A 27288-nucleotide genomic window follows, 5' to 3' on the forward strand; every position below is an offset into this window, starting at 1 on the left:
AAAAATGTGCGTCTGTCAATCTGCAGGGAACAACTAAAGATTCGATCAATTTCTTACAGCATTCAACCTGGCTTATGAAATTTTGCTACACATTGGACTCCAAGAATTGTAACCTTAGTACAATTAGGCAAATTCACAAACAGCTCCTTTAAAAAATGAGCATCTGCAGGGGAACGCAACCAAAGAGAGGATCAATTACTTATGGCATTCAATCCAGGCAATGCACAGATTCCAAACCCAGAAGGGACCATTGTGATCATCCAGTCAGAGAACTGCCCCAAAATAATCCCTAGAGCAGATCTCTTAGAAAAACATCCAGTCTTGATTTAAAACTAGTCAGTGATGGAAAATCCACCACAACACTTGGTACATTGTTCTAATAGTTAATTACTCTCACTGTTAGTTTGTGCCTTATTTGCAGTCTGAATTTGTCTGGCTTCAACTTCCAGCCATTGGTTCAGGCAATCTTGCTCCATATGAAATCCCACCAATGGCATTTTGGACTCCTCATATTGAAAAGGCAAATTTCATAATAACGACTCTTCCCTAGCGAGATCATTAGAATGAGCAATGCTTTCGGGGTGCTGCTCTCCCATTCATCATGCACACTGCACACACCACCTGTGGAGCTGTACGTTTTTTGCTAAGTTTTTATTTTAATTCAAGGACTTTGCTTCATACAAAATGTAATTGTAGAAACAACTGCAGAATTCAAAGTTTGGCTGATAAATATTACTCAGGCAGCAAACTAGGCAATCACAGAACCTTTTTTTTTTTTTTTGTAAAGTTCCAGTTGTGTTGCATGGTTGGAACGTTTATCATTTTTAACACTGTTTTTTAAATATAAAGTTTTGCAACAAACCCCCAATTTATATCAAATATAATTAAAAATTAACAACTGATGAATACATTGTATCAAAAAAGTACGAAGATAAACATTTTCCATGCACATACTTTATATATATATATGTATATATTTTACATGCAAACATTACTTATTCAAAGTACAGCCACTACGAGACTGGTTCTGGATGCAGAAAACTGGTTGGTGCAATTCAAGTTTGGCAACTCACTATGAGAATTCTGGGAAATATTATGTGTGTGTTTAAGAGACAGCGCACAGGCTGTAAAAAATATGCAAACGGGGTTATGAACAACAGTGGTCAGGCTCTTCTGTCATTGTCATTTGGAGAAACCCCCCGAGAGAAGAGTGGGAAGTCATCAACAATGTTCTTCTTTGTGGTCTATACTATATAAGAATTTAAATGATCCAATGCCATCTATTTCTGTGAGATTCCAGCCATCTTATTTATATGAGATTGTGGCTTTTAATATCTAAAATGATGTAGGAAGGGGAAAGGCAGGGGTGGAGGAAAAGACAAAATAAATTAATACAGAGAGAACATTTCCTTTCACTTTCCAATGTGGGTACAATGGTTGCATGCACTATCAGCCATACTGGTTTTTTTCCTCCTTTACTTCTTGGAGTAAAATAGTAATGTTTTCTTTAAAATTTCAAAGAAAGTGTTTGTGCCTTCATACAAGGAAAATGTATAAAACATTTGGTCACAATCATGCTGAAGCCTGAAACAGGAAAATCCAGCAGGTAAAGCTACAGAATGGATGAAGGTCTTTTTGTTTGTTTTGTTTTGATTTGTTTCCTTAAGTGTCATCTTGTTGCATAGCCCTACAATTAAAAATTACATCCGTTATCCATAATGTACCTCTCGGCTAAAGCACTTCCTTTCCTCAAAGTGCACAGATATATAGAGATATAATAGAGATGAGTTGGTTATCTTTTAGCAGAATCCAGGGATGAGATTGGCCAAAGCTCCTAAAACAAAACAAGGTTCAATTTTTCTCAACATAAAGGTTAGAGGAGATGTGGACGACCACACGACACCTGTCCCGCTCCCCTTCGGAGACTTTGCCGATAGTGGCAGATGCCTTCCGAGCCATTTTCTGAAACGTGTGATACCCCTGCTAACCTAGCTACAAAACGAAACTGGGCCCAAACTTGCTCCTCCCAAGTACCCACTCATTCTATAGTCTTAGTGTCCCATGGCTTGGTCACTATCTCAGGCCTACTCCTTGCCAACGTTCTGACCAACGCCTCTTTTGTTGTTTGGCCTTGCTGGGTTTTTCTTCTCCTCATTCTTCTCCCTCACTCTTCTCTCAAAGCGCCATGCCAAACCCCTGGCCGCAGCACGTCCAACAGTGGCCACACAGCGGTTCTTCCAGCCCATCAATGGAAGGTCTGCCAATCTTTTTCTTTAACCCTTTCCCCCCCTTCTTGTCATTGTCTTCTCCCCAGACTCCAAACGCAGAAATCCGCACTCACGCACAAAAAGGAAATGATCCAACATAAAAATACAGAAATCTCATCCCTGAGAGTCGGATTTTTTTTTCAACAGGCAATAATAACAAGGCTCTCTCCAACTGCCCTCGACACGAACTACGCACCATGAAACGTTGCCAGAGCTTTCACAACCAAGTTAAGACTAGACATGCAATGTGAAAGTCTCTCTCTCTTTTTTTTTTTTTCCTGTAAAAGCATTGCTGCCGATGCTGTACTTCTACCTGCATTTCTCCTGCAGGATCCTAAATTCTGTTCAATGAGAAAAGGCCGATTTTGTTTGCCCTGATCATTCTCCTCCCGCTCCTCAACAAAATTATTTAAAAAATATTTTTACCCTCCCCTTTGAAGTTTCCAACCTGGCTACTTGAAAACACTGTTCAGAACACATACACGTGGCATTGTATGCACAGTAGATATCTGAGACAAACAGATCTTACAGGCTCTTCCTCTCCCTTCCCCCCCCCCCCCACACTTTCTCAAGTTCTGATGCGTTGAAGCAAGAGGGAGCATCATCGCTGTGAGAGATTTCAAAGGCTAGGCACTTAGTAGTGAACAACTGGAGCATTCAATAGAAACAGTGGGACCTGGAATGACAATTGGACTAATTCTCTACATAAAGTTTGTTTTTTTTTTCGTTTTTTTTTCTTTTTTACTGTACAATTTACAAAAATGCACACAATGAAAAGTTAAAGTTCTATCTAATAGCTTGATATAAAACCAATTCCTTTTCTCCTTTCCACCACCCGCTTTTTTTTCTTTTCTTTTTTTTTTCTTCTTTTTTTGTTTTTTTGTTGCTAAATCAAGCTTATATTGTAAACAAGACAAAACATTGAGGGCATGTTGCAGTTGACAGGAGATGGGGGGACAGAAACAAAAGTCCCAGCAGCAAGGAAACCGTCCTTACAAAGTAGCTTTATCGGGTGTCAGTGTGAAGGACTCGACGTGGACAAAGAAAGGAAAAGAAATCCCCAGAGCAGCGTGTCGAAGCAGAGAGTCACGGCGACACAGTGCTTTATCAGCTTGAAGGTTTGTTACTGGCTCCAGTGAAAACGATTGCTGTTGTTGAACACTGAGTCAAAGGACAGTCCCCCGTTCTGATTTGGGTTTCTCCTTTCCCAGTGCGTTAGGCAGATCTCTTTCTCTTAATGTTTGAATGAGATAAAATACAGGTTCGATTGTGTACAAGAGTGTCCATTTCCATCCCCGACACCCGCTCTGACCGGAAAACTAAAACAAAAACAAACAACCACCCAACAAAAACTATGGATCGACAGTCCTTTTTCTGCTGTCAAAGTTCAGACCTTCCCACAGCTCTGTGCATACATTGCAGATTTGGCATCTGGTATATGTCATTTAACTAGACAAGGCAGTAGGCAGGTGAGAGCGAGAGAGAGAGAGAGAAAGCACTCCCTCCACAATAATGATCTTCAATTATTTATTTATTTATTTTGTCTAGTGCAAAAGGGGGGGAAAAAAAGAAGAAAGAAAGAAAAGACAGAGGCTGAACGAGCGTCTCAGATGGCATCGGGTTTGGAGCAGTTCTCGCCAGCGGCTGTTTCTTCCCCCCCGTGACTCCGGTCACCATGTGTGTCTGAGCACACAGCCATCCAGATGATAAAACTCATCGATTCCAAACGCGTACACCGGCAAGGGCTTTGCCTTTATGCTAGCACCAGTCGTCCTCATCGGCTTCGTGGTAATAGCTACGGGTTCTGGCGCATGTCCCAGGGCCCGTGCTGAGGCCCAACGTGTAGTGGTAGCCGTTGGGAACCCTGCGGATTTGGTGAGACTGGGAAGTCAAGGACGAGACGTAAGAAGTCCTTGAGGACCTTCCTGAATTGGTGGCGACAGCCTCCTCGAAGGTGAGCGTGTCCTCGGGCACGACACGGTGCGGGCTGTCACTGTCGTCGCGGTGTCCAAGGTAGGGGTCGGAACCAATGCGGGCCACCGGGGAGCGTGAGTGGCTCTGAGAGTCCCCATGCAGTAACGCATTATGCTCAGACAAACCTCGGCTCAGGCGCCCCGGGGAGAAAGCGGGCAGGCTGGTTTGGAAACTGGTGAAGTGCACGGGTGAGGAGTTGGCGGTCTTGTAAGTGATGCTGGGGCGGGGGGTCAGCGGAGTCTGCGGGAGCTGCCTCCGCCCGCGGCACGGGGTGCTAGCACCAGATGTCGACAGCAAGGGGCTCCCATTAACTGAACCACTACCCTACATGAAAATTGGAACACAGCAAATCAAAAATAAAAAAGGAAACACCAGACAGACACAAAGGCACGCGGGTAAAAAACAGAAGGACAAGCGACAGGAGGGAGAGACAAATCACAAGAGGAGAGAAAAAACAAAAAAGAGAGAGTTTAGACAAGCACAGTCAGGGGAAGGAGGTTATAGAGAAGCAATTAAAACAGAGATGTAAAGAGCTGGAAAAGTGCCGTGAGCGATAAATCAGAACAGAAACAATCAGAGCGCTAGTAGGACGCAAACCAGCAGACGGCTCCAACAGAAAGGGACACTGTCCAGAGAAAAGTCATACACACCAATCATATTCTTTCCCAGCTCCTTACCTGAGATATCCAATGGACCCAGTAGGAAAATGTTTATTATTTTCCACAAAACAAATTGGAAAAAAAACCCTACACTCTTTCATATTTTTTTAAACATTTTGCAGTCTTTTTCAGGTTTTTGACACCTGAACATTGTCCATTTTTTGATTTTTTGTTGAAAACTGAAAATATTTTGGATTCTTGGGAGTGCAATGAAAATTTCTGTTGAATTAAAAAAGCCATTTTTCATCACACACACACACAAAAAAGATGAAAATGTTTTGACCAGCTTGACTCTAAAACACCTGGGATCATTAAAGAGAACTCTTAAAAATCTATTTACTTTTCACTATTTATGCTGTGCGTTTCCTTTTTGGGTCTCAAGCTGGATGGCAGAGTAGACAGGTCAGTTTCACACTGTTGGTGAAATTATGTTCTTATAGACTGTGAGTCACTTTGTAGAAATCAACAGAGTTACGCTGGTGTAAAATTGGTGGAAGCCAGAGGAGAATCAGGCCCTTGTGTTGGTGTTTGTTTGCGGTGTCACATGGAAGAATATGAATTTTCTGAAGTATTTTTACAAACATTTATTTCTTGTTTGGTTGAAACGACCTGACAGCGCCCTTTAAATATATAAGAGCTTCATCAGGTCATTCCAGTTCTTATTCTGCCACATACATTTTTTCCATTATGTTTTTGTAGGTGGATTGAGTGGTAGTGGAAGATAGCGGCCTTCGTCTTATATATAGCGAAGTTACCATAGACACTAAAGGGGAAGGGATGCAGATCAGGATAAGTAAAGAACAAATCAGAGATCTTCTGACCAATTTTAATGAATTAAAATCAGCAGGGCCTGATGCTCTTCACCCCAGGGTGCTGAAGGAATTAGCTGAAGAAATCTCAGAGCCACCCACTGGCAATAATATTTACAAACTCTTGGATGACAGGGGAGGTCCTGGAAGACTGGAAAAGGGCTAACATAGTGCCCATCTTTAAAAAGGGGGGAAAGGAGAAGCGGGGGAACTATAGACCAGTCAGCCTGACTTTGATACCTGGAAAGCACTAGAGCAATGTATAAAACCTTCGATTTGCCAATACCTGGAGGATGGAGGGGTGATCACTAGCAGCCAACATGGATTTCCTAAGAACAAATCATGCCAAACCAGCTTGATTTCCTTCTTTGACAGGCTAACTGATTTGGTGGATAGGGGGAATGCAGTGAACATAATATACCTGGATTTCAGCAAGGCTTTTGACACAGTCCCATATGACATTCTGATAAGTAAGCTGGAGAAATGCGGGCTTGGCGAAACTACCATTAAGTGGATACATCATTGGTTAAACAACCACAAACAAAAAGTAACTGTTAATGGAATGATGTCAGATTGGAGGGAGGTCTCCAGTGGGGTTCCATGGGGATTTGTTCTGGGCCGGGTGTTGTTTAACATCTTTGTTAATTATCTGGATGTAGGAATAGAGAGTGTACTGATCAAATGTGCAGATGACACAAAGCTGGGGAGGGCTGCCAACACTTTGGAGGATAGAGCTAAAATTCAGAGGGATCTTGATAAATTGGAGAACTGGGATACAGACAACAAAATTCAACAAAGACAAATGTAAGGTGCTACACTTAGGGAAGAAAAACCAAATGCACAAATACAGAATGGGGGATAACTGGCTTGGGGACAGCACTGCTGAGAAGAATCTGGGAGTTGTGGTGGATCGCAACCTCAACATGAGTCAGCAATGCGATGCTGTTGCAAAAGAAGCAAATGCAATTTTAGGTTGCATTAACGGAGGCACAGCATGCAAGTCACGGGAGGTGATAGTATCACTCTACTCGCACTGGTTAGGCCTCAGCTGGAGTACAGTATCCAGTTTGGGTCACTAACGTATAGAAAGGATGTGGAGAAACTGGAAAGGATACAGAGGCGAGCAACAAAGATGATCTAGGGATGGAATGCAAGTCATATAAACAAAGGCTGAAGGAACTGGGTATGTTTAGTTTGGAAAAGAAGAGATTAAGAGGGGACATGATAGCGGTCCTCAAATACTTGAAAGGCTGCCATAAAAACGATAGAGAAAAGTTGTTCTCTCTTGCCACAGAGGGCAGGGGAGGCAGAATGGTTCCTGAGATGCCAAATTACAGTCATCACCACCACCTCCGCCAGGCAGCGGTGGCTTCTGGGACCCAGTCTGCTGGAGCTGGCAGACATCAGGACAAATACTGTGTGCTGCTCAAGTGACACAGAGACAGTCCCTTCAAACTAGCAGACTTAGGCAAACAGAGATTGTGTTGTTCATTCCATTAATGCTGAGTGTGTGTGTGTGTGTGTGTGTGGGGGAGATAGGAGTTAGCTGATTTATTTATTTATTTTGAAGCAGGGAGGGCCAGAAATCAGATACTTTTTGAGGTGTATAGGCAAAATGCTTCCCAGGCCTGGCAAAATCTGCTAAGCCAGGCATGGCTCCTGGTTAAAGGTGGTGTCCCCAAGGGAAGGGAAGAGCTAACAAATAGAAGACGACGACGACCCTTGAGCGTTAATAGGCAGGTTACAACAATGCAGAAACCAGCCCAACCGAGCTTCTCACAGGCCCCTCATCGGGGCAAACATCCTCAGCTCATTAGGGTGGAAACTCTACACTGACTGCACTGTTTATTTAAAAAAAATCCATGTGTTCCAGCGTGACCAAAGGGACATATTAACAGGTCCGTGTGAGTCAATTGACATGCATCGCTTGGGGGGCCTTTTTAATGCTATCCTGTATGTAGAACATACATGGACACTGGAATGACATTCTTCGTCCGTCCTTCCTGAATCAACTCAGGCATTTGTTTTTAAAGAGACACACAGGGCAAACTAAAACTCAACGGAGTAGTGGGGACAGGGTAATAAGGTGTCATTGGAGCTCCAACACTGAATGATTATTAACTTCAGGGAATCTTTTTGTTTATAATTAACATGTGCATTGCATTTAATGCTCTAGTATATACACATAGAAGAGGAGAGGTCCAGCAACCCCACTAACAATAACAGAAGTAATCATCTTCTTCCCTTCTCTCAAGGAGCGGAGGAACAGCAGGATCAGAAAGAAAATTCATCTGCAGAGCAGCTGAGTATGAAATAGGATACATTTAAGGCTCGTAGTAGCTGGAGATAGAAAAGACTTGTTCGATCACTGAATCCATCCCTGTGCCTGGGCAGGGCCTGAATGTGTCAGACACCAAACAGATATCTCCCATGGCATGACTAGCTGTAGCACTGAGGTTTCTACAGCACAGAGAAGGCTGTTGGCTTAACTGGAATCAAGCAACTTGTTACTTGGGAGGGGTAGGGGTGGTGGTGGAAGGGGGACTACTGCCACTTGGTGGCAACTGCTGAGCTAATGAGGTAATTGGCTTAGCAAAGGGGAGGATACATATTTGGGAGGAACAAGATGTAAAGGGGAAGGAGTTCAGAGGGTGTGCTGTGTACCTATGCTACGTCCTGCCGCGTTGGGAAACTGAGGATTAAAGGAACATAGGTAAAAAAGAAACAGACTGTGGGTGGTGGTGACTCAGAGACCACGAAAACAGGCTGGGTAGCACTGCACTCCCGGGGGAGCCTGAGGAGCTCCCTGTGACACTTGGTCTTAGCCAATAGACCAAGTGGTGGATGATTTTACAGAGTGTATTCTATACCTTAAGTACGCCAGTGTGTGTTGCAAAGCAATGCGTTGGGGACTAATGAGGCATTAAGCATTCAGTTACCGTCCACACCCAGGCTCCGAGACTATAACCTGTTTTGCTGCTAGGAATCATGAAAGTACAATGCACCCGGAGAGAGGAATAATGCACAGAACAAGGCGAAGAGGTGGAAAGATCTGTTATCTTGGGGGTGGCACTAGTTATTATAAAGACTCTACTTCTTTTTCAACCTTCCTTCCTTTTATCCCATGGGCTCTAACCCACACAGCAAATGCAGCCGGCTTTCCTTCCCTCGGAGCTATCCATTTATCAAGTGACGCTGCTGCGGGGATGTGTGTCTGTTCAGATGACAGTACCAGTCAGCCCTCCTGAGACGGCCTGTCAGTCACACTCAGACTGCAGCTCTAGGCAGATTTCTAAGTGTGGTCACAACTCTCTCCGCCCTAGAACTAGCGCTAGACAGTGTTTTGAGACCCACTTAGGGCTCAGTCTGGCAAGGTGCGGAGCACCCTCAACTTCCATCCAAGTTCTACTTTTTCCCTACATTACGTTAGCTGGTTCCCGGCTCCTGTAGAGTTGATGTGTTTGTGGGTGGATTTAGCACGGGGGGAAGGCGCCCATCCTAGCTCCTGTTTCAGAATGCTGCTGAAAATGCCCCATTCCATGAAGTTTGCCAGCTGCAAAGACAGGACCATGCTGGAGGCCATCTTCTGCCCTCAGTCGCCCCTGCTGAAGTCAGTGGTTGCAGGGGTGTAACTGAGGGCAGGATTTAGTTCTCTGGGTTCCCTCTCTCTGCACTGGACTGTACTTGCTTGTATTCTGGTGGTCTGGATTTATGTGGTTAGTACAACTCCATTTCTGTATAACGCCCACGAGTGCTCTATGCAAAGTGCGGCAATAGGCGCTGGGTTAATATCTCTATCTCCTGGAGAGAGACAGCGCAAAAATCAGCAGTGCAACCTTCCCATTCTGCCCTGCCAGCCTGCCTGGGCTTAGACCTCATGGGACAATTTCCCCAGGAGAAGTGAGAAGGTAGTTCAGTCTGCAGGCCCCACTTAGTCCTTGGCCTCTCTCCTGACACTGCCAACAAGGGTGCCGACTGGGAGGGTGGATTCTGAGGTATGGACCCCTGTTCTGTAGGAACTGGGCTGAGACCATCAATTCATTTTGCAGAAGGCCTCCAAAGAGCCATCCGATGGCAACAACCCTCAGTCACCAGCCTGGATCTGAACCAGGCTCCATCTCCTATTGTTCAGCCAGTCCCCAACCCTGATTTTTTTTTTAAACCTGGGTGCACCCGTTGAAGATGTCATGCCTCCTCCCGCCTTGAATCTCCTCACCTGTCTGTGGGGGCCTGGCTCCAGCCCCCCATTGGGCGAGGTGGGCCTGCTGTGATCAGCTGATTTGGGCTGAGAACGGTCCCGGCTCCCGTAGCGGTCGCAGGAGTAGAAGCGCTGTTTTTCGGAGGAAGAGGAAGAGTGCAGCTTTCTCTCTTGGGACCTGCCTCGTTCTTGCTTCTTATCCTTGGAAGACGCCTCACCTGAATGTGCCACCAAAATAAAGTAATGGGTTGGGGCTGCAATAACCATAGAAACATTCAGCTTGGGGCCGAGCAAGTTCAAGGACTCTGGGGGTCCCATGTGGATCCTCTCACATGGAACTGCCCCCCCCCACCCACCCGTAGTGTAAGCCTCCCTGCTGGGCACCATTGCTCATAGTGGGAGGAAACAGCCATAAAGGCCCCCCCTTGGGGGTATTGTCATCCATGGGGAAAGGCCTGGGGCATCATGCTCCCTCCCAAGTCCACATCCCCTCATCCTGACGCATGAAGAACAGCGGTTTGGGAGGAACAATCATCAGAGTTCTGTGGTGTGAACGAGAGACAACAATGTGGAAAAGCCTTTACCGGCATCCCCATCGGCCAGCTGGTTGGGTGACCTGTCCAACGACTTCTGCTTCTTGTCTCTCCGTCGATGGCAGCGATGGTGATGGTGGTGATGAGCCTGGTCCGGGGGCATGCGCTCCAGGGAATACTCGTACAGGTGCATGGCATGCGGGCGCTGCGGCGTCAGCGTGGAGATGGAGCGCTTCATGGGGCTGGTGTCTGGGATGGGCTGCAAAGCACAGGGAGGGAAAGGGGAGCGGGTGGGGGAGGGCAGAGATCACACTGCAGTTAATTGGGTGTCTTCCAGAATGGGAGAGTTTTGCAGGGCTGGGGTGGGGGAAAAGACAGAAAAGGTTAATCAAACAGAACGGGAAAGGACAGAAGTGGTTGCACAATGAAACATTTAGTGCTGAATGTGTGGAACGAACGTAGTCGGCGATACCTGAATTGGGCTTTATTGTGAATTTTGTGACAACACAATTACTGTAGCCATAGAGGAATGCACACATCAGCCACAATACACAGTGTTCATGTGAGTCATCAAGAAGGACTAAGTAGGATCACAGGGCAGGCATGGCATCTAAATGTTTCGCAAAGATAATACGCCAACATTTGTTTCACCCAGTGCAATTCCAGAAACTGCACTATTCCCAGTGCAATACCAAAAGAAATAAGCAGGCGCACGCTACTGTACATCAGACAAAAAGCAAGAAAATCAGTAATAACGATGTGTAAGTGGGGCAGAAAGACAGGCCATGCTGTCCAGTGGCTGTAGCGAAGGACTGGGATTAAAAGAAGGTGTTACTTCAGGCCTGGGCTAAGCCACTTGCTCTGTATGAGTTCAAATATGTGAGTTGGCCTCCTTAAGAACATAAGAATGGCTATTCTGGGTAGACTAATGGTCCATCTAGCCCAGTATCCTGTTTTCTGACAGTGGCCGGTGACAGATTCTTCAGAGGGAATGAACAGAACAGGGCAATTATCCAGTGATCCATCCCCTGTTGTCCAGTCCCAGCTTCTGGCAGGCAGAGGTTTAAGGACACGCAGAGCACGGGGTGGCATCCCTGACCATCTTGGCCACTGATGGACCTATCCTCCATGAACTTCACTCATTCTTTTTTGAACCAAGTTATACTTTTGGCCTCCACAACATCCCCTAGCAACAACTTCCACAGGTTGACTGCGTGTTGTGTGACAAAGTACTTTTTTATGTTTGTTTTAAACCTGTTGCCTATTAATTTCATTGGGTAGCCCCTGGTTCTTGCATTATGTAGACAGGTAACTAACACCTCCTCTATCATATCCCGCCTTCCCTGGGGAATAAACTGCAATGAAAAATTAAAACTAGGGAGCCAAATTCTCCTCTTTATAAGACTGGTGCAAGCCCACTGATTTTCCATGGGGTCACATCACTTTAATGGAGGAGACTTTGGCTCAGGACTTTCATTTAGTGGTGCATTTTTTTTCCTTTCGAGTAGGAGAGAAAGGAACAGTCCTTTCTCTCCGCCTCCAATGTCTTCTTCACTCCATGGGACCAGCTGCCTGTTGGAAACATCATATGCTATGGATGCGGCTAAGATTTTTTCACAGTTATTTTTAGTGAAAGTCACTAACAGGTCACCGGCAATGACAAAAATTCACAGAGCTCGTGACTTGTCCGTTACTTTACTACAAATAACCGGGGGCAGGGCTAGGTAGGGGGGAGGAATGGAGTCCCATGGGGGGGACTGAGAGGCCGAGCCCCCGCGACGGTGGGGGGCACAGCCCTGACTCCAGTGGCCGCAGCAGGGGGCGCAGCCACAGGGGGCACACAGCCCCTACCCCAGAGCTGGCCCAGCTGCGTGACAGGGGAGTGCAGCCCCCACTGCAGCCCCCAGCAAGCCCCAGCCACAGGGGGGCACACAGCCCTGGGAAGCTGCAAGGAGGGCGCGCCGCCCCAGCTGCAGCCCCTGGCAAAAGCTGTGGGGCTGGGGCACATGGCCCCGGCTGCAGCCCCGCCAAGCCCGGGACGCCCCGGGGCTGGAGCGCGTGGCCCCCGCCAAGCCTGGGACACCGCGGGGCTGGAGCTGCAGGGTCCTGATTCCAGCCAGCCCCAGTTGCGGGGCAGGGACGCACAGTCCTGCCTTTTCCTCCTGAAGCCCTAGAAGTCACGGATGTCCAGTAAAGTCACGGCATTCGTGACTGCCGTGACCTCTGTGACTAAATCGTAGTCTTAGCTATGGATCATATTGTTGCTGTGGGAAAGGGAGCTTCTCTCCTCACACCTGCTGGGGGCCTTGCAAATCCATTGGGGCTCCCCCTGCTGCTTTTCAAGATCTTGTAACCACCCCTCTTCTGTCTGGTGAAGGCTAGAGGGGATTCCCTGCAGACATTAGCCAGTGCCAATCCTTAACTGGCTACAAGCCTTCCAGTTCCTCTCTTCACCACATTCCCAGTTTACGAACAAATGACAAGAACTTTGCATCAAATACAGGCTTCCTGCAGGCAATGTTGAGCCTTGTCCCTAGGCCAAAGCCAGACCTGGTCTCTGTGACCTCCCCCTTTACAATCCCAGCATTAAGAATACGCTTTCCAAGTGTCTCACCAGTGCAATATGAGGTGGTCAATAGAGAATGGAGACTTCATGACACTCTCCTCCCCCTACCCCCACTGCCACCATATCCCCAGCCCTGCCTTTCTAAGAACAGCAGCTCCCCGCTCCAGAACATTTCACCTGTTGCCAAGGTGCTGCAGGAGAAAAGGCAGATCTATCATGATGCAGGTTCAGAGCCACAACGTGGCTGAAGGGGGGACCGGTGAGAAGAGGACCGCTCTGTCTGCTGGGAGGGCCTCACAAGACAGACTTCTTGGAGAACCAAAGTGGAAATCCTGTTGAAACTCTAATGGAACTTGAGCCCTTAGCACCATGGTAGGACATGTGCAGAGTAGTGCCATGGGGCAGGTGCTGGGGTCACTGAGAGGAGTACCAGTGTGCTTTGAGTTTTGGTCTCTCTCTACATTGCCATGGTCTTTGCTTGCACTGAGCAGGGGGTTGGACTAGATGACCTCCTGAGGTCCCTTCCAACCTGATATTCTATGATCCTGACTGCTACTAGCTCAGCTCGAGACCTGTCTCCTGCCCAGCGACCACTGACAAAGCTCCATAAATGACAAGAATCTGTTTTTCTTTTCTTTCACTTTGCTTGTCTCCAGTTGTTCTGTGGCCCTGCTTTATGGACGTGTCAGCCACCCTCTAGAGGTTCTGCTGTGTCTACTCATTAGGCAAAAGGAACGTGGTAGAGAAGAGACTTCTACCCACAACAGTCTCAAGTCTCATGGATGTGGACTCAGGATTTCTCTCTGTCCCTTTGGTCATATGCATGACAGAATGCTCCCTCCTCCTATGTGTGCCTAAAATGACAGCTCTAGCAAAGCATTAACATTGTTCTTTTTAACCTTTCTATCTACTCCATTGTGGGGTTGTTCTGGTGGTTGTTTTTTTAACTGGTGGTGCCACTTTGTTAGCATACACTGGAGTTTGAGTATCTGCTGCCCCCAGATATTTGCACATTATTAGGCTAGCTGGTATGCAATTATTTTTAATGTAAAGACACCCTTCATTTCCTAGTGGGTAGTGTCAGTGATGGGGTTGCTTATCTCACATGCCAGGGAGCAATCTGAGCAGAATTTTTAACCCCCGCATTCTTTCTTCCCAGCAACTCAGCCAAACCGTGATCCTTCCCATCAGGCCTCCCAGGTGGGATGTTGTTGCTGGAAGCAGGGCTCTCACAGACACATAAGCACTGGGAAGGCACAGACTGGGCACCGGGGATTAAGATATGGCCAAGAGGACTCTCTCCAGGGTGCGGTGATGCTGCAGCCTATTGAGGAGCAGGGCAGTTGTGACTGCAACCTTTGAACAGGAGTATTCTGAATCACGGTAAAGGGACAGGAATTGGTTGGACGGCTAACACTCTCGCTGCCCAGTTGGGAAGATGGCTCTGGTGAGTGGTGTAGGTTTGGAGTGGTGAGTAGTAGATGAGACGCGCAGTGGGGAAAGTAACTGAAATACTTTCCTGGTGGATTGTATTTTCTAAATGGACAACCTACTCTAAATTCTCAATGACCGAGGGACAATCTACACTCATTGCTGCATTTGCTTTCCACAACCACTCTGTATAACTCTTCATGAGTGATGGACCTGAATACTTAGAGGCTAATATCTAAACTGTATTCTTAAATGTGTTCACCTATATTTGGGTTATTGCTGAGTGTGCACTCTATGTACCTTATGACTTTAAAAACAAACTTTGTATTTGTGGATAATCAAAGCACTATACCCAGATGTACAGACACTCCTTTCTTAACCTGTGCACTATGTACTTTTTTAACATTAACTTTAATAAAAAAATTTAAGTAAGGGGGAAGAGAAAGGAGGCAAAGAGGATCTCCGAACAGGGGACTGGCAGGTTATTCAGCCCATATAGACAAAGGACAGCACCGCTTGAGCGCCCTCTCCTGGAACTCACAAGTGGGCTTTCCCCACTCTGGAGCTGTCCATTTTATAGGACCTTCACGAGATGTACCTGTCTTAATCAGACAGAGCTCTGTATTTAAGTCACCAATAGAGCGAACAACTGGCCACAGTATAATTCATGCCTTATTTGTTTCCTTTTCCACTGCCTGCTTTGTACCTTCTTCCACGCTGCCCCCTGTGCATGGAATGACCTCCCAATGCCAGGTCCCCACACTTATTATTCAGAGCCAGGAGATTTCTTTTTTGAGGGGCTGAGGGTAAGGTAACAACACTGCAGATTTGACATGCTGAGATCTGGGAAATGACAGATCTTGGCCAGGAAGTAAATGCAGGAAATCCCCCCATCCTAAAAACGTAGATCAAGACCTTAGATTAAGTAACCTGATAACCTCCCTCTGCCCAAAGGAACTGTTGCAAAGGAAAGGGCAGAGAGGGGCAAAGACTTTCAAAAAAGAAGCCAAGTACATAGGAAACAAACCTTCCTAGGGCCTGATTCTTCAGTTGTTCCAGGTGCAACCCTCTCCTCCCCCCCTTCCCCCGAAACTAACGAGAGATTGATTAGAACAGTTTCTCTTCCTATACCACACAGACAGGTATATTCCCACCTGGAGGCTTTCATTACCACCTACACCCAAGGTACATCTATGCTGGAGCTGGAGATGTCATTTCCAGTACACATGCTAGGTTTGATTGCGGTAGCACGCTAAACATGGCAGTGTAGCCGTAGCAGCATGGGGGGCAGGAGAGGCCAGCTGCTGGCGTACAATCCCACCCGGGACCCTAGTATGTACTCGGGTGGCTCTATTGTTAGCATGCTAGTCCCCCTCAAACCTAGCATGATTACACCTACGCAAGCAGGAAATGACACCTCCAGTTCGAGTGGAGACGTACGGGAGGAGAATATACCAGAGCCTTTGAGAGGTTCGTTAGTTTCTCATTCATTATCAACCCTCACTGTTTTCCCTTATGACATTTTTAGCCAACAAGGCAATACAAACAAAGGCAAGGTATCACAATGTGCAGTATGCAACTATGGATCAAAGGAACTGCCATGAACTGAAGTAGAGGGAGACCGCAGCTGCATCTTTACAGCACCAGAAAGTAATCCAAACAAGGAGTGCCGGGGAGGGGGAGAGGGGGAGAGGGGGAGAAAGGGGTTAGTGAATGTTAATCATTGCTTAATAACAATTGAATAGGATACAACTTAGTGCAAACTACATACTGCTAGGTAACTCCCCGGTGACCGTGTTTTGCTCCTCTGCAAACAATTCGGACAAGATGAGAGAGAATATTTGAAGCAGCCATTGTCAGACATCACGGCAGATGTGCAGCAGACGAGATGATGAGACGGGAGGGAAGGTGACCGGAGGAAAGGAAGAAAGCAAACGGGGAGGGAGGAAGCGAGATCGGTAGTGTGAAACGATAAAAGACGTGAAACGCAAAAGGACAGAGACGTGACAGGCAAACAGAAAAGGGGATGAATGAAAAAAAAGGATTGTTAATAAAAGTTAAAAAAGAAATTAAAGTTTGGGGAGGAACCAGAAGTAGCACATAAAGGGTACGGGGGAGGGCACAGAGGGGAAACACACAGAAAGGACATCAGTTATTCTGCTGAAGCTACAAGCACTAAAACATTATATCATTAAATGAGTTAGATCTGTTCAGACAGCATAGGCCTGATTCACAAATAAATGACACCGCATTAATGCAGGGAGAGTGTGCACTTCGCTCTGGGCAACATGCTTCTCCCAAGCAAGAAATTCACTCCCTGGCTTCGTTAATGGCCTCCCTCCCATGCCCCTATTTGCTCACAGGCTTCATCTGTAACTCTTTATTGGGGAAATGGAGGCATCGATTTGTTTTGTTTAAAAAAAAACTATAGGAGAAGTTGAAGGAGTCTCCTGAGGGAAAATGATGGGTCTACGGAAGAGCCCAGGAGCAGTCTGGCAGATTTCATCTGTTCTGCTGGAGGGCTATCTGTGGGCCATGGGGCTTTTCAACCTTGGACTGTGATTTTGTCAGTTCTCATCAGTTAAGCAAGGCTGGGATTGGTCAGTACTGGGTATGCAGTTTTCCAAGGACTGCCCAAGTGCTACAGGTGACCTCTTTCCGTGTGAATCAGTGTATTAAACTGGAGCAGTGTGGTGCTGGGAATGCTGTGGTGCTGGAGGGGTTAGCCTTTATTTTAGTGTCCTGTGGTCATCAAAAAACTCATGCAATTTCTGTGTTAACCCCTGAAATTTCCCAGGAAGAGATGCTACTAAGTGAAATGGCTACCAAGACACAGCTGCTTTTCAGTGGTGGGTGAGGGATTCCTATGCATGTGCAGTGGTCCCCATTAAAATCTATAGTTTTGCCTTTGCAAGCATCAGCAAAAATTTTATTGGCAACCACTGTTTACATGCACAGTCCTTAATGTGCTTTGGGATTCTACAGGCTGAAAAGAGCAATGCAAATATGAAGTTAGTGTTAATATTGCATTGAAGAAAAGGATCAATGCCCAACACTAACGCCCAAGGAAGGGTTGTTTTTAGGGTTCGTATGCTGACATTGTTCCCATTAGGAATGGCTTTAGGTTTGGTAGAACCTGGCACAAGTCTATCCCATCAGGGTAGCTCAGCTTTCGGGGCTTGGGGGTGGGGGTGGTTGGTTTTAAGCAAAATAAATAGAGTTTCTGAGAACACAAAGAATTCTGGGAGATAGAGTCTTATCCAAGGATTTCCTACAGTCCTTGGGGAAAGGTGTTCCTTTAGATCTTCCTTAAGGTAGCAGAGAGATCCAGACAGCAGAGCTGGGTGCAGTTTGTGCACTGATCCAAGCTGGCTGTCATACAGTCAGTCAGGAAGGAAGGACATATCTACTGGAGGTGCTGCTGTATACACGAGAGCCCTTCAGTTCTAGAATTCAGCACACCTCCCACATTCTGTCTCACCTGTGGAACAGCACAGTCACACGTGACTCACTCGTTATTATATGAATCAGGCAATTTGAGCTAAAGAGACACAACTAGGCATGGCAAGATGGAGATGTTCTAACACATAACAGGCAGTGTGGTGATCGGAGAGTGTCTGGCGGACATGTTAGCAATGCACCTGTGAAATGCCCAGAAGTGATTTGAGAAAACCGTGTTGTCGTGTGCCCCATGAAGCGCACAGGGGTAGTCACAAAGTTGCTCTGAAGGCCACCTCTCATGACAAGGCTTCCTTACAAGGCTCCATCAGATAAGCAAAGGAAGTAAAGTCTTAAGCATCATATTACCAATCCACCATACAGTGCACTACATGCTAAACCTAGTTGGAGGGTGGAGGAGGAGAGAGGCAGAGGAAATGCTTAGTGTCTAAATGCAGCCCTCTGGTGAGGGAGCGCCTACAGCACATTTCATATATAAACCGGCTCATCAAAAAGAAACATGCAGCTTGTTTTATTCCCAGGGCTATGGATATACCCCGCCACGGACTCAGGGCAGTGACGTATGCATGTTCTATGCAAGGCTATGAAATACACCTCTGCAAACCATAGAGTGACTCCCTGTCAGTCGGAACACATCTTTTCAGCTAGACAGACATCAGATTAAATGAGGTGCTTCGCCCAGAGAGCAGGATTTCTTTTTTGCTGCCTGTATAAGGGGATGGAGACAGCTGGGGGAACAGCTCTGTATACACAGCATCCCAAGGATCAAAAGCACAAAGGCTGCTCAAATTTCTGAGCCTCCCGCTCCATCAGTGTCTCTTAAAGAAACAAACAACCCACCAGTCGCTTTAAAAAACAACATGACACGGACAAGAAGAGAGAACGTGTTGAATGCTTGACTTACTGTAAGTTTTCCATTGCCAGTAAAGCCTCCCTCCCTCACCTGAGTTTCGGCGGCCAGACGCGGCATGGAAGCCGCCCGCCCCTGGCTCTCCAGGCCAAGCTGGTGTTCTCCGTTGGCCAGGGTGGGGCTGATTTCTCTCATTTCTACAACCTGATTGGATTGAGAAATATTTTCAGAAGCAGGAACATAAATGTCCGTTTAAAGCAATCGCTCTGCCAGGCTTGTTCCAGGACTAAGGCGAACTGCTGGGTTTCTGTTTCATCTGTGAGGATTTACGGCTAGTCCGAGACACCAGCCTGATAGCCCTGGTGACTGAAGGTCACTATTTATCTACAGAACTAGCTCAGCCTGGAGAATGCTGGTGTACGCTTCCCCACACTGCCCTGCCAGCACGCCTCAACGTGGACCCCTTCTCAGCGTAGGTCAGTCTCCACGCCGCACTCAGTCAATAAGGGAGCCAATTAGTGCCAAATATGGTGGTGCTTTTTATAGTACAGCCCGTCGATATGCAAGGAGCTGCACTAAAGACCCCAAACCTCAGCTAGGTCACTGAAGAGCCATCCTATGGTAAACACTCGCAGTAGCTATTCACCTGGGCTGGATTTGAATAGGTGACCTACAATTTAAAGACTCCGTAAACCCATCGCACTAGTCCCTCAATCCGCCTTTGGGTGTTTGGTTTCTGATTTCCTCCTCTTGGCTAATTTCCCCTGCTCCGGTTTCTCCAGTTCTGAAAAGTTTTGCTGTGAAAATGACACTCGCTAGAAGGAACAGTCACAGCCCAACCCTCGTCCCCCTCCGCCCTGCCCCACTTAACACCCACTGTCCAGCCATGTCCACCTCTGATCATGTATCAATGATGCCAAACTAATCCCAAATTCTCTTTTCTTCCCCTGCCTGTCACCTAAGCACCAATTCCAAGCAGCTCCAACAGCCAATGAGATCCAGGTGTATGGCAAGGGACAGATGGGGAAGCCAGGCACAGTGACTTGCTCAAGGTCACACAGCAACGTTTGTGGCTGAGCTGGGAATTGGACCCAAGTCTCCTATCTCCCAATCCAGCCACCTAGCCATGAGACCATTCTTCCTCCCCCATGCTCCCATTTGGAATAAGCCTGAATCCGCCACACACCCAAGAGGGGCATCTGCCAAAGAAAGTGTTACAAAGACATGAATGGGTCAGATTCAGTCCTCAGTTACATCCAAGCAAGACTTTTGCAACCAACAGAGCAATATTTGTCCCAAAACATGAATGGGGAGCTGTTTGGGAGTCAAAAGGAATAACTCGCTTGACACCTATGGAGACCTATTGCATTCTGCTTTATCTTCACCTGTTTGCTTGTCCGCTCAATGGGAATTTCTTCCGAGTGGCCTCGTTCAAAAGCTGGGGTCCTGGTTTCGTAAAACACATCCTGAGTGCGCTGAGTCCCCCACGAAACAGACTCCTTGATCCCGCTCTCTGGGGCTGGCCTGGTGCAAGGTGAAGAGAAAAGGTGAACTGCTGTGCTAGGCGTTGCAGCTGGATTTAGTTAAAGCGCTCTGGAGCGGTCTGGGGGTCCCCCACTTCTCAAGTCGTGTGGCTGGATGGGGGGAGCGACTGGTGAAGCTAGTAAACTACAGGGCTCTTGAGCTTTGACTGACAGATAATTTCCTCATTCTCCCTGAGGATCTCAGGAAGAACATGGAAACAAAACCAATCTACTTAAAAGGGAAAACAGCAACCTGTTTTCAGTGCCTTAGGAAATTAATTCTGGCACTGACACAGAAGACCAAACTTTTCTTGCAGATCACATGTTGCTAAACGGGGGTATTTTCCACAAAAGAACAGACGAATGCTAGACTGTCACTAGTAAACACACACAAAAATACTCAGCAAATACACATGCTTATGTAAAACATGGAGAAGTTACATTAACATGGCCAGCTAGGCTAAGACTCTTAAATGTTATTGGCCAAATTCCTCTAAGGTGTAACGCAAATGAAATCAGCAAAGCTGCATCAGGGATAAATTTACCTCTAGGTTTTTACAGTTTATTACCACCATATTTCCCCCTACTGGTTATTAATGTATTTATATCTCAGAGGTCTATTGTTGAATGTCAGTGGCATGAGTGACCCAGACAAATCTAACACACAAGGAGAGCAGGAAATAGGGAGGGAAGTAGAGGACAATTGGCATGCATATTGTGCAGAGATTGTATTGTCTGGCTGCAGGAAACGAAGGCCAAATTCTTCGCAGTACCATGCATGGAAACTCCCACTGACATTAAGTCCTGTCATATCTGCGGGGCATTCTTTGGCCCCAAGACTCTTTAGAATCAGTGAACGTTCACTGGGCAAGTTTTGCAATATTCCAAGCTCCCGGAGCCCGAAAACACAAACTAGCAATGGTGGGAAGTTACGAAATGCAGACTGCATGAGGGGGCTGGCTCGAATACTGAGAAATCAGAGAACTATGGAGAAATCACCATGGGGGCCACCGCAGTCAAAGGTAATTGTGGGAAGCCCAGGGAATACTCACAATGTGCCCCCATTGTTGAGCGAGGTGCAACTTTTCTGGCGAAGGAATGCTTTAGCATGGTTGAACACCAGAGGCTGGGTTTGCTCCAGGGTTGCTTTCAAGGGGTGGAACAACGACACTGGCCCAGTCTGCAATGCATAAGGAGAGGGCATCAGTGAGAAAGCTACAGCTGCTTGGAGAACGTGGGGTGTGGTCTTTCCTAGTCGCGTTCTTAGTGGTGTCCACTTTATTAAACCCTCTTCCAAGATCACAACCAGCACTAATTGCCCCCTTCACTGGCATTCTCTATGGATAGGCTACATGCTGCGAGGGCCACATTGGACCTTAAAAGTGGTCCCTATGTATCAGGGATGAGGCACGTTGCAGGGAAAGTATAAAGGAAGCATGCGTTGCCACTGTCCTTGCTGTACACATTCTGTGGGCAAACAGAAGAACATCACAATCCAGGGATGTCAATCTGGCACCTTGTTCCAGCACTAAATTCACTTTTAAAAATGTTTTCTTTCGCTCTTTCCAGTTTGTTTTCATAGCACATAGCCGAGCCTTTTATAGTTCACAAGACAGGCTATTTAGGAGGAATGGTTTTAGCTACACATCAATTTTCAGATCAAACAGAATAAAATGATATGGTCTTGAGTCAACCTCAAAAGGTCCCACAGCTTAAAGGGTCAGGTGCTAACTCAGATCTCAGTCTGGGATACCGAGTCTCGTACTGAACATCACCCTGAAGCCTACTAGGTGCTTGTTATTTCAATCCCAAGGCCATGTTTCTGATTTAGGGCTTCATGATACCAATGAAATTTACTCATCATCCCAGCTTGGCGTTAACTGAGTGACCCTATGACTATATTATACACTTTATAGATGAAATCCTGGCCCAACTAAAGTCAGTGGGAGTTTTGTCACTGATTTCAGTATGGCCAAGATTTTATCCTATGACCTTAAGATCTGAACATGGACACAGCCTGGGGATCATTCCTGCAGTTCCTATTCAGTCACAAGGCCTTTTGAAGTCAACGGGAGCTGGGTTTAAATTCTGAGTCAGAACCTCAGGATTTAGCCCAACAACAACAACATGCCGTGCTTGTGAGCTGTGGAATGATTATTGCAGCAAAAGTAAGGATCACAGTAGCGATAAACAGGGACAGATGAACTAGCTTGGCTTCAATAAGAATCAACCCAAACCTTGGCCCCAAACTCAAGCCAACTCTTTCTCAGTGTTTGCATAAACTTTTCACTCATTGTTTGTCATTGTTGACCGCTGACACCTGACCTGATCTTGGAGGGGCTACAGTTTGGGGTAAAATATAACTTATCTGTAAAGCATGCTTATAGACATCATAATGGAAGTTACTGAAGCTGCAACAGCAAGTAGAAAAACCCAAATACGTGTATTAAAAATAGGCTCGGTTATAGGTCTTAAGCATTAAGCGTTAAGGGCTTAGAGTCAGGCCTCGTAGAGGTCGGCAGTCAGCATAAGTTAGCATAAATATTATGTACTTGACCAAAGGTTATGAAATATGTGCTTGACACAGGGTTAAATACGGCAATCTGTATTTTGTGAGAAGTTAGCAATGCATCTAGGGATAAAGAGATAAACCACAAATGAAGAGATGACAGCATCTTAGGGGCTTTTTGCAATAAAAGTTAACTGCATTGATGTACCAAAACTATTGGGAAAGGGACTCACATTAACTGTTGGAAATGTAATTATGGTCAACTGGAATATCACATGTGGACAACCAGAACCCTAAAACTGGTCTCTCAGAATATCAAATATGAGTAGGGGGCTGAGATTTAATTAGATATGGTCCCAGATGTATGTGGGCAACCAAATAGGAAGCCTAGACCAGCACATTCCTTGTGTGGTAAGTGTCACAGTGAGCACCACTGATTTTTCTCCTATTTTTACTGTAATCAGTCTCCATGATGTTGTAAGTATGTCAATCACCATAAATCTGCATAATCTGGGAAGTTTTGTTATAATTATTGTGCTTTCTTTTCTTCGTCTATAATTTCAATTACACTTGCCTGCATTACCTAAAACATCATCAAGTCTCTATCTGTGTGTCCCACACTCAACCACAATATCTGTGTAGCCATCTGGGGGAAGAACTTGCGTTAGTGACAAGTACAATCTCACACTCTCAAAATTTACCAGGCTATATGTGCCTCGGCCCTCTCAGTTCTGGCCAGGGTAGGAAGAGAAGTGCCCAAACACCATGGGTGGAGATATTTTCAAGGAGTAAAATTTTCAACAGTGCCTAAGTTCCATTTTTCAAAAGTGGCAGCACTTGGAAGCCTAGATCTCACTGACTTTCAATGGCTCTTAGGTTCCCAAGGGCCTAAGCACATTTACTGCTTTTGAAAATATTACTCTTAGTCACTTAAAGAGCCTAAATCTCATAGACTTTTAATGAGACATAGGCTCCTAAGTCACTTAGGTGCTTTTGGAAATTTTACCCAAGGTATTTCCAGCTCCGCTGAAATTAGGAAGGGTCAGAAACTAAATGAGATTTTCCACTTCCAAGATGCTTCGACAATTCAAAAAGGCTTGGAGAAGCAACCCAAATTTCAGGTGCTGGAGGGAATGGGACCGCTAGACTTTCTGAGGTTTGGTCATTGCTAGTATAAAGGACCGTGAGATGCACAGGCACCTTGGTGGGAGTGAGAAGAGGGAACAGCGTCTTGTTGCTGGGTACCTGGCAAAGACCTCCAGGTGGCTGGTGCACTTGTTCCCTGCTGTTTTTATTCTGCTTGTAGAAGTCGAATATCATGAGAGCGGCATAGACCTTCCCCACAGTCATTTCGTCAGCTGGATTAGGAAATGGGAGGTGAAATGCAGAAAGGAGAGTCAGATGGAGAGGGGGAAAGGTGCAGGAGGAGAGAAGGAACGGGTGTTAGAAATGGAGGGAAAGGGAAGAAATTATTTAAATGGGGGAAATGTCCAATGGACAAGAAAAGCAAGTAAAAAGCCATATAAGACGTCACATTAGAAGTGGAGAAGGAGGAGGAGGGAGAGAGAAAAAAGAGGAAAAGACATGGTTAGAACAGACTTCTTCAGCTTAGCAATTTTCCTCTTCCTTCATTCTCTCCCTGACCATTGTTGCCTTTCCTCTCTCTGAGGGTCAGGGCACCCCGCTTTGAAAGCCACCCACCCCCCTAGCTTTGCTCTCTGTTGAAAATATTTAGGGATATGTTACAGGAAGGATGCCCTAGGCAAGTAAAGCCATATGGTGGTGTAAGAATGGGAGACAGAAAAGAACGTTTAAATTAATACCAGATCTGCAGCCAGCCTTTTTATCATCAGAAAGGCCTTATTTTTCTTTCATTATATTATCATCAACAGGGGAATAACGGGCTAATATACATTTAAATTGTATTTCATTTTTCCAGATGGTTTTTTGGTTTGTTTTTGTTTTACAGGTCTATCACTGACCTCTCCCTGTCGCGCAGCTTAGCGCCATACCTTTCTCAGTTAAAGCTGCCCTGATTGGACGGGGCTGTTTCTCATTAATCAGCAAGCCAGGGGATTCAGAGCCCTTGCTTTTGCCAATCAAGAGAATTTCAAACTTTCCATTTTCTCAACACGCTCCCACAGGCCATCCTTAGGGGAGATTAAGCCTTTAGTACCAACCCCCCCTTCCTATTACACGGGCTCTTTGCAGCCTTTAACATCCTTCTCTTGACTTTTTTTTTGGATGCAGACAGAACCCAGATGGTAGAAATTGCTCCCCTGACCGGCAGGAGCCAGACTGGAAGCAGATAAAACTACAGGAAGCAGGACTGCTGCATGACAAAGAAATCTCTCTTGAAGAGGCTGGACAAGGCATTGCTCTCTTCTGGCCACTATGTATTATCTTCATCCACAATGCAATGAATCTACTGGCTCAGGCAAGAGGCACTAGGATATAATGTTTTGAGACCCATGCTTGGGAGTGACCTGGGATTCTTACTACGGAGGGATAGGGACATGAGGCTGTGAGCGTTCCAGAGGTGACACTTGAAGGAAACTCCAGGCAGAGGATGAAATGGGCTTCTGTACTGTGTCATCTGGACTGCGGTGCACCCCGAGGGTTGGCTCTGGGCACGAGAGGGGAAGAACCTGGATTTCTGTGGCTGCCTGGAATGGGCTTTTGGGTTCATGTCTCTGCATTGCTTCTAAGGGGAAGAGGATCCTTCCTTAGCACTTACGTTTATGGGGAGGCACCAACAAGTCCAATGTCTTCTGGGACAGATTGGGCCAAACCAGAGAGATCTCTTTCCTCAGCTCGGCATCACACTGGTGCTGCTTCACACCCGCTGGGCAGGGGGCAAAAAAGGCAAATGAAGCGGAGCGCAAACGACTATACGTTGCACACGTACTTTCCTCATTTGTACCTCAAATGAACGAGCAAGCTACCATGTGAACAGATCCTGTCTTTTCCAAACCCATTCCCCTGCCTTCTTCCCAGAACACCGAGTCAGGATCAGCTTCACCACTGATATTAACGGCAGCGCTAGCCCTCCCCACTATAAACCAGCGTGTGAGTTCTGGAACGGATTCAGTCTGACCAGTACAATATTTCAGGGACCAGTTTGATCTGGTGTCCCCACCAGCGGGACGCACGGCCACTGTTACCCTATAACCTGAACAATGTCCTTCTCACATCATTAGCTGCTTCTGAGGGACACAGCAAAGCCACAGCAGAAAACAATCTTACTATGAAATAACAGTGGGCTTGAGCGATTACATAAACACTCTCCCCGCACGCGCTCCCCTTCCTCCCTCACCAGGGTGGGTGTGGGGGGAGAGCACACACAAAAAAATTAAAAGACCGTTATATAACATCAGCATCAAATAAATGCTATAAAACGAAACACAAGGACAGCGAGAACGTTAAAAAGGCCAAAGTGGGTTCTCGACATGCGGGCTGAGAATGATTCAAGTATTTATGAGGTAACAGGCTGGTTCCCAAGTGGCTAAATTGCACAGTACGAGGCTGAGTAGTTTATCCCTATGACAGAGATGGATTTTCTAAGAGAAAAGCAAACGGAGGAGACTATTATCGTCTTATAACAGGGCTTGGAGCATGCCACCTGCCACGCTGCATCTCATGGGCTGCTTACGGGACTGTTTGTCTTACCAGCCACTCTCAATTACATTTGGCAGGAGAAACCTAAAAATCCAAACCAACCAGGTAATAATGGGTAAGGCCAAATCCAGAACCTCAAATCCATGCCCCTGACTACCCTGTACCCCCTCAAACTCCGTTCTGTGGAAAGTGGCCTATTTGCTGGTTCCTGTTTGCATATGGCCAAAGGTCTCACAGACAGTCACCCTCAATGAAGTGACTCGGCCTGACCGATCACCAGTGAAATGTAAGAAAATGACACAGGCTCTCAGGGCTCGGCTGTCCCCTTCACACGCAGGCTTATTAGTGTGAAGGCGGTCCTGGCCCCTAAGAAATGAGACCGTCCTAAACACCTGCTTTAAAGTTACATGGTCAGAACCTCTGCTGGCGTCAGTCAGCCTAGATCCATTGGACCATAATATTTTGCCCCCTACAGCAGAGGTCTCCAAACTGTGGGGCGTGCCCCCGGCACAGAGAATGTTCGGGGGAGCACAGCTGGGGCCCAGACCAGCCCCCACAGGCGGCAGGGAGGGAGCATCATCCAGCTCCGCTCCTGGCCCCAGCGCCCAGGGCCCCAGCTGCCGGCCCCATGCCTGGGGTCCCAGCTGCTGGCCTCAGCCTTCAGCTCTGCTCCCAGCCCTGCCCCCACCTCCAGGGGTGTGTGTTGCAGACAGGAGTAAGGGGGGGCGCAAGGTAAAAAATTTGGGGACCACTGCCCTAGAGCAATTTTCACCCCAAGATCTCAAAGTGCATTTATGAGCTAAAGCGTCCAGCCCTACTATGAGCTGAGAAAGTATCACAAAGAGGTTAAGCTGTAGAGCCTCATCGGTATTTAGGCTCTTCACTCCCATTA

The 27288-nt window shown here is 46.6% G+C and overlaps 1 protein-coding gene across 1 annotated transcript in view; it reads right to left on the reverse strand.

The window, feature by feature from the left end:
* Nucleotides 1-4025: 4025 nt before the first annotated feature.
* The window catches only part of CACNA1B (calcium voltage-gated channel subunit alpha1 B), a 502784-nt gene continuing 479521 nt past the window's right edge, over nucleotides 4026-27288 (reverse strand). The window contains exons 43-50 of the mRNA XM_065418603.1: nucleotides 25516-25623; nucleotides 23979-24136; nucleotides 21322-21449; nucleotides 20132-20270; nucleotides 18801-18950; nucleotides 10492-10699; nucleotides 9926-10125; nucleotides 4026-4565 (exon numbers count right to left, since the gene is read on the reverse strand). Of these exons, the coding sequence (XP_065274675.1) occupies nucleotides 4026-4565; nucleotides 9926-10125; nucleotides 10492-10699; nucleotides 18801-18950; nucleotides 20132-20270; nucleotides 21322-21449; nucleotides 23979-24136; nucleotides 25516-25623 (1631 nt within the window). The remainder of the gene's footprint in view (nucleotides 4566-9925; nucleotides 10126-10491; nucleotides 10700-18800; nucleotides 18951-20131; nucleotides 20271-21321; nucleotides 21450-23978; nucleotides 24137-25515; nucleotides 25624-27288) is intronic.

The sequence above is a fragment of the Emys orbicularis genome, chromosome 18 (genome assembly GCF_028017835.1).
Source record: "Emys orbicularis isolate rEmyOrb1 chromosome 18, rEmyOrb1.hap1, whole genome shotgun sequence".
Classification (NCBI taxonomy): domain Eukaryota; kingdom Metazoa; phylum Chordata; order Testudines; family Emydidae; genus Emys; species Emys orbicularis.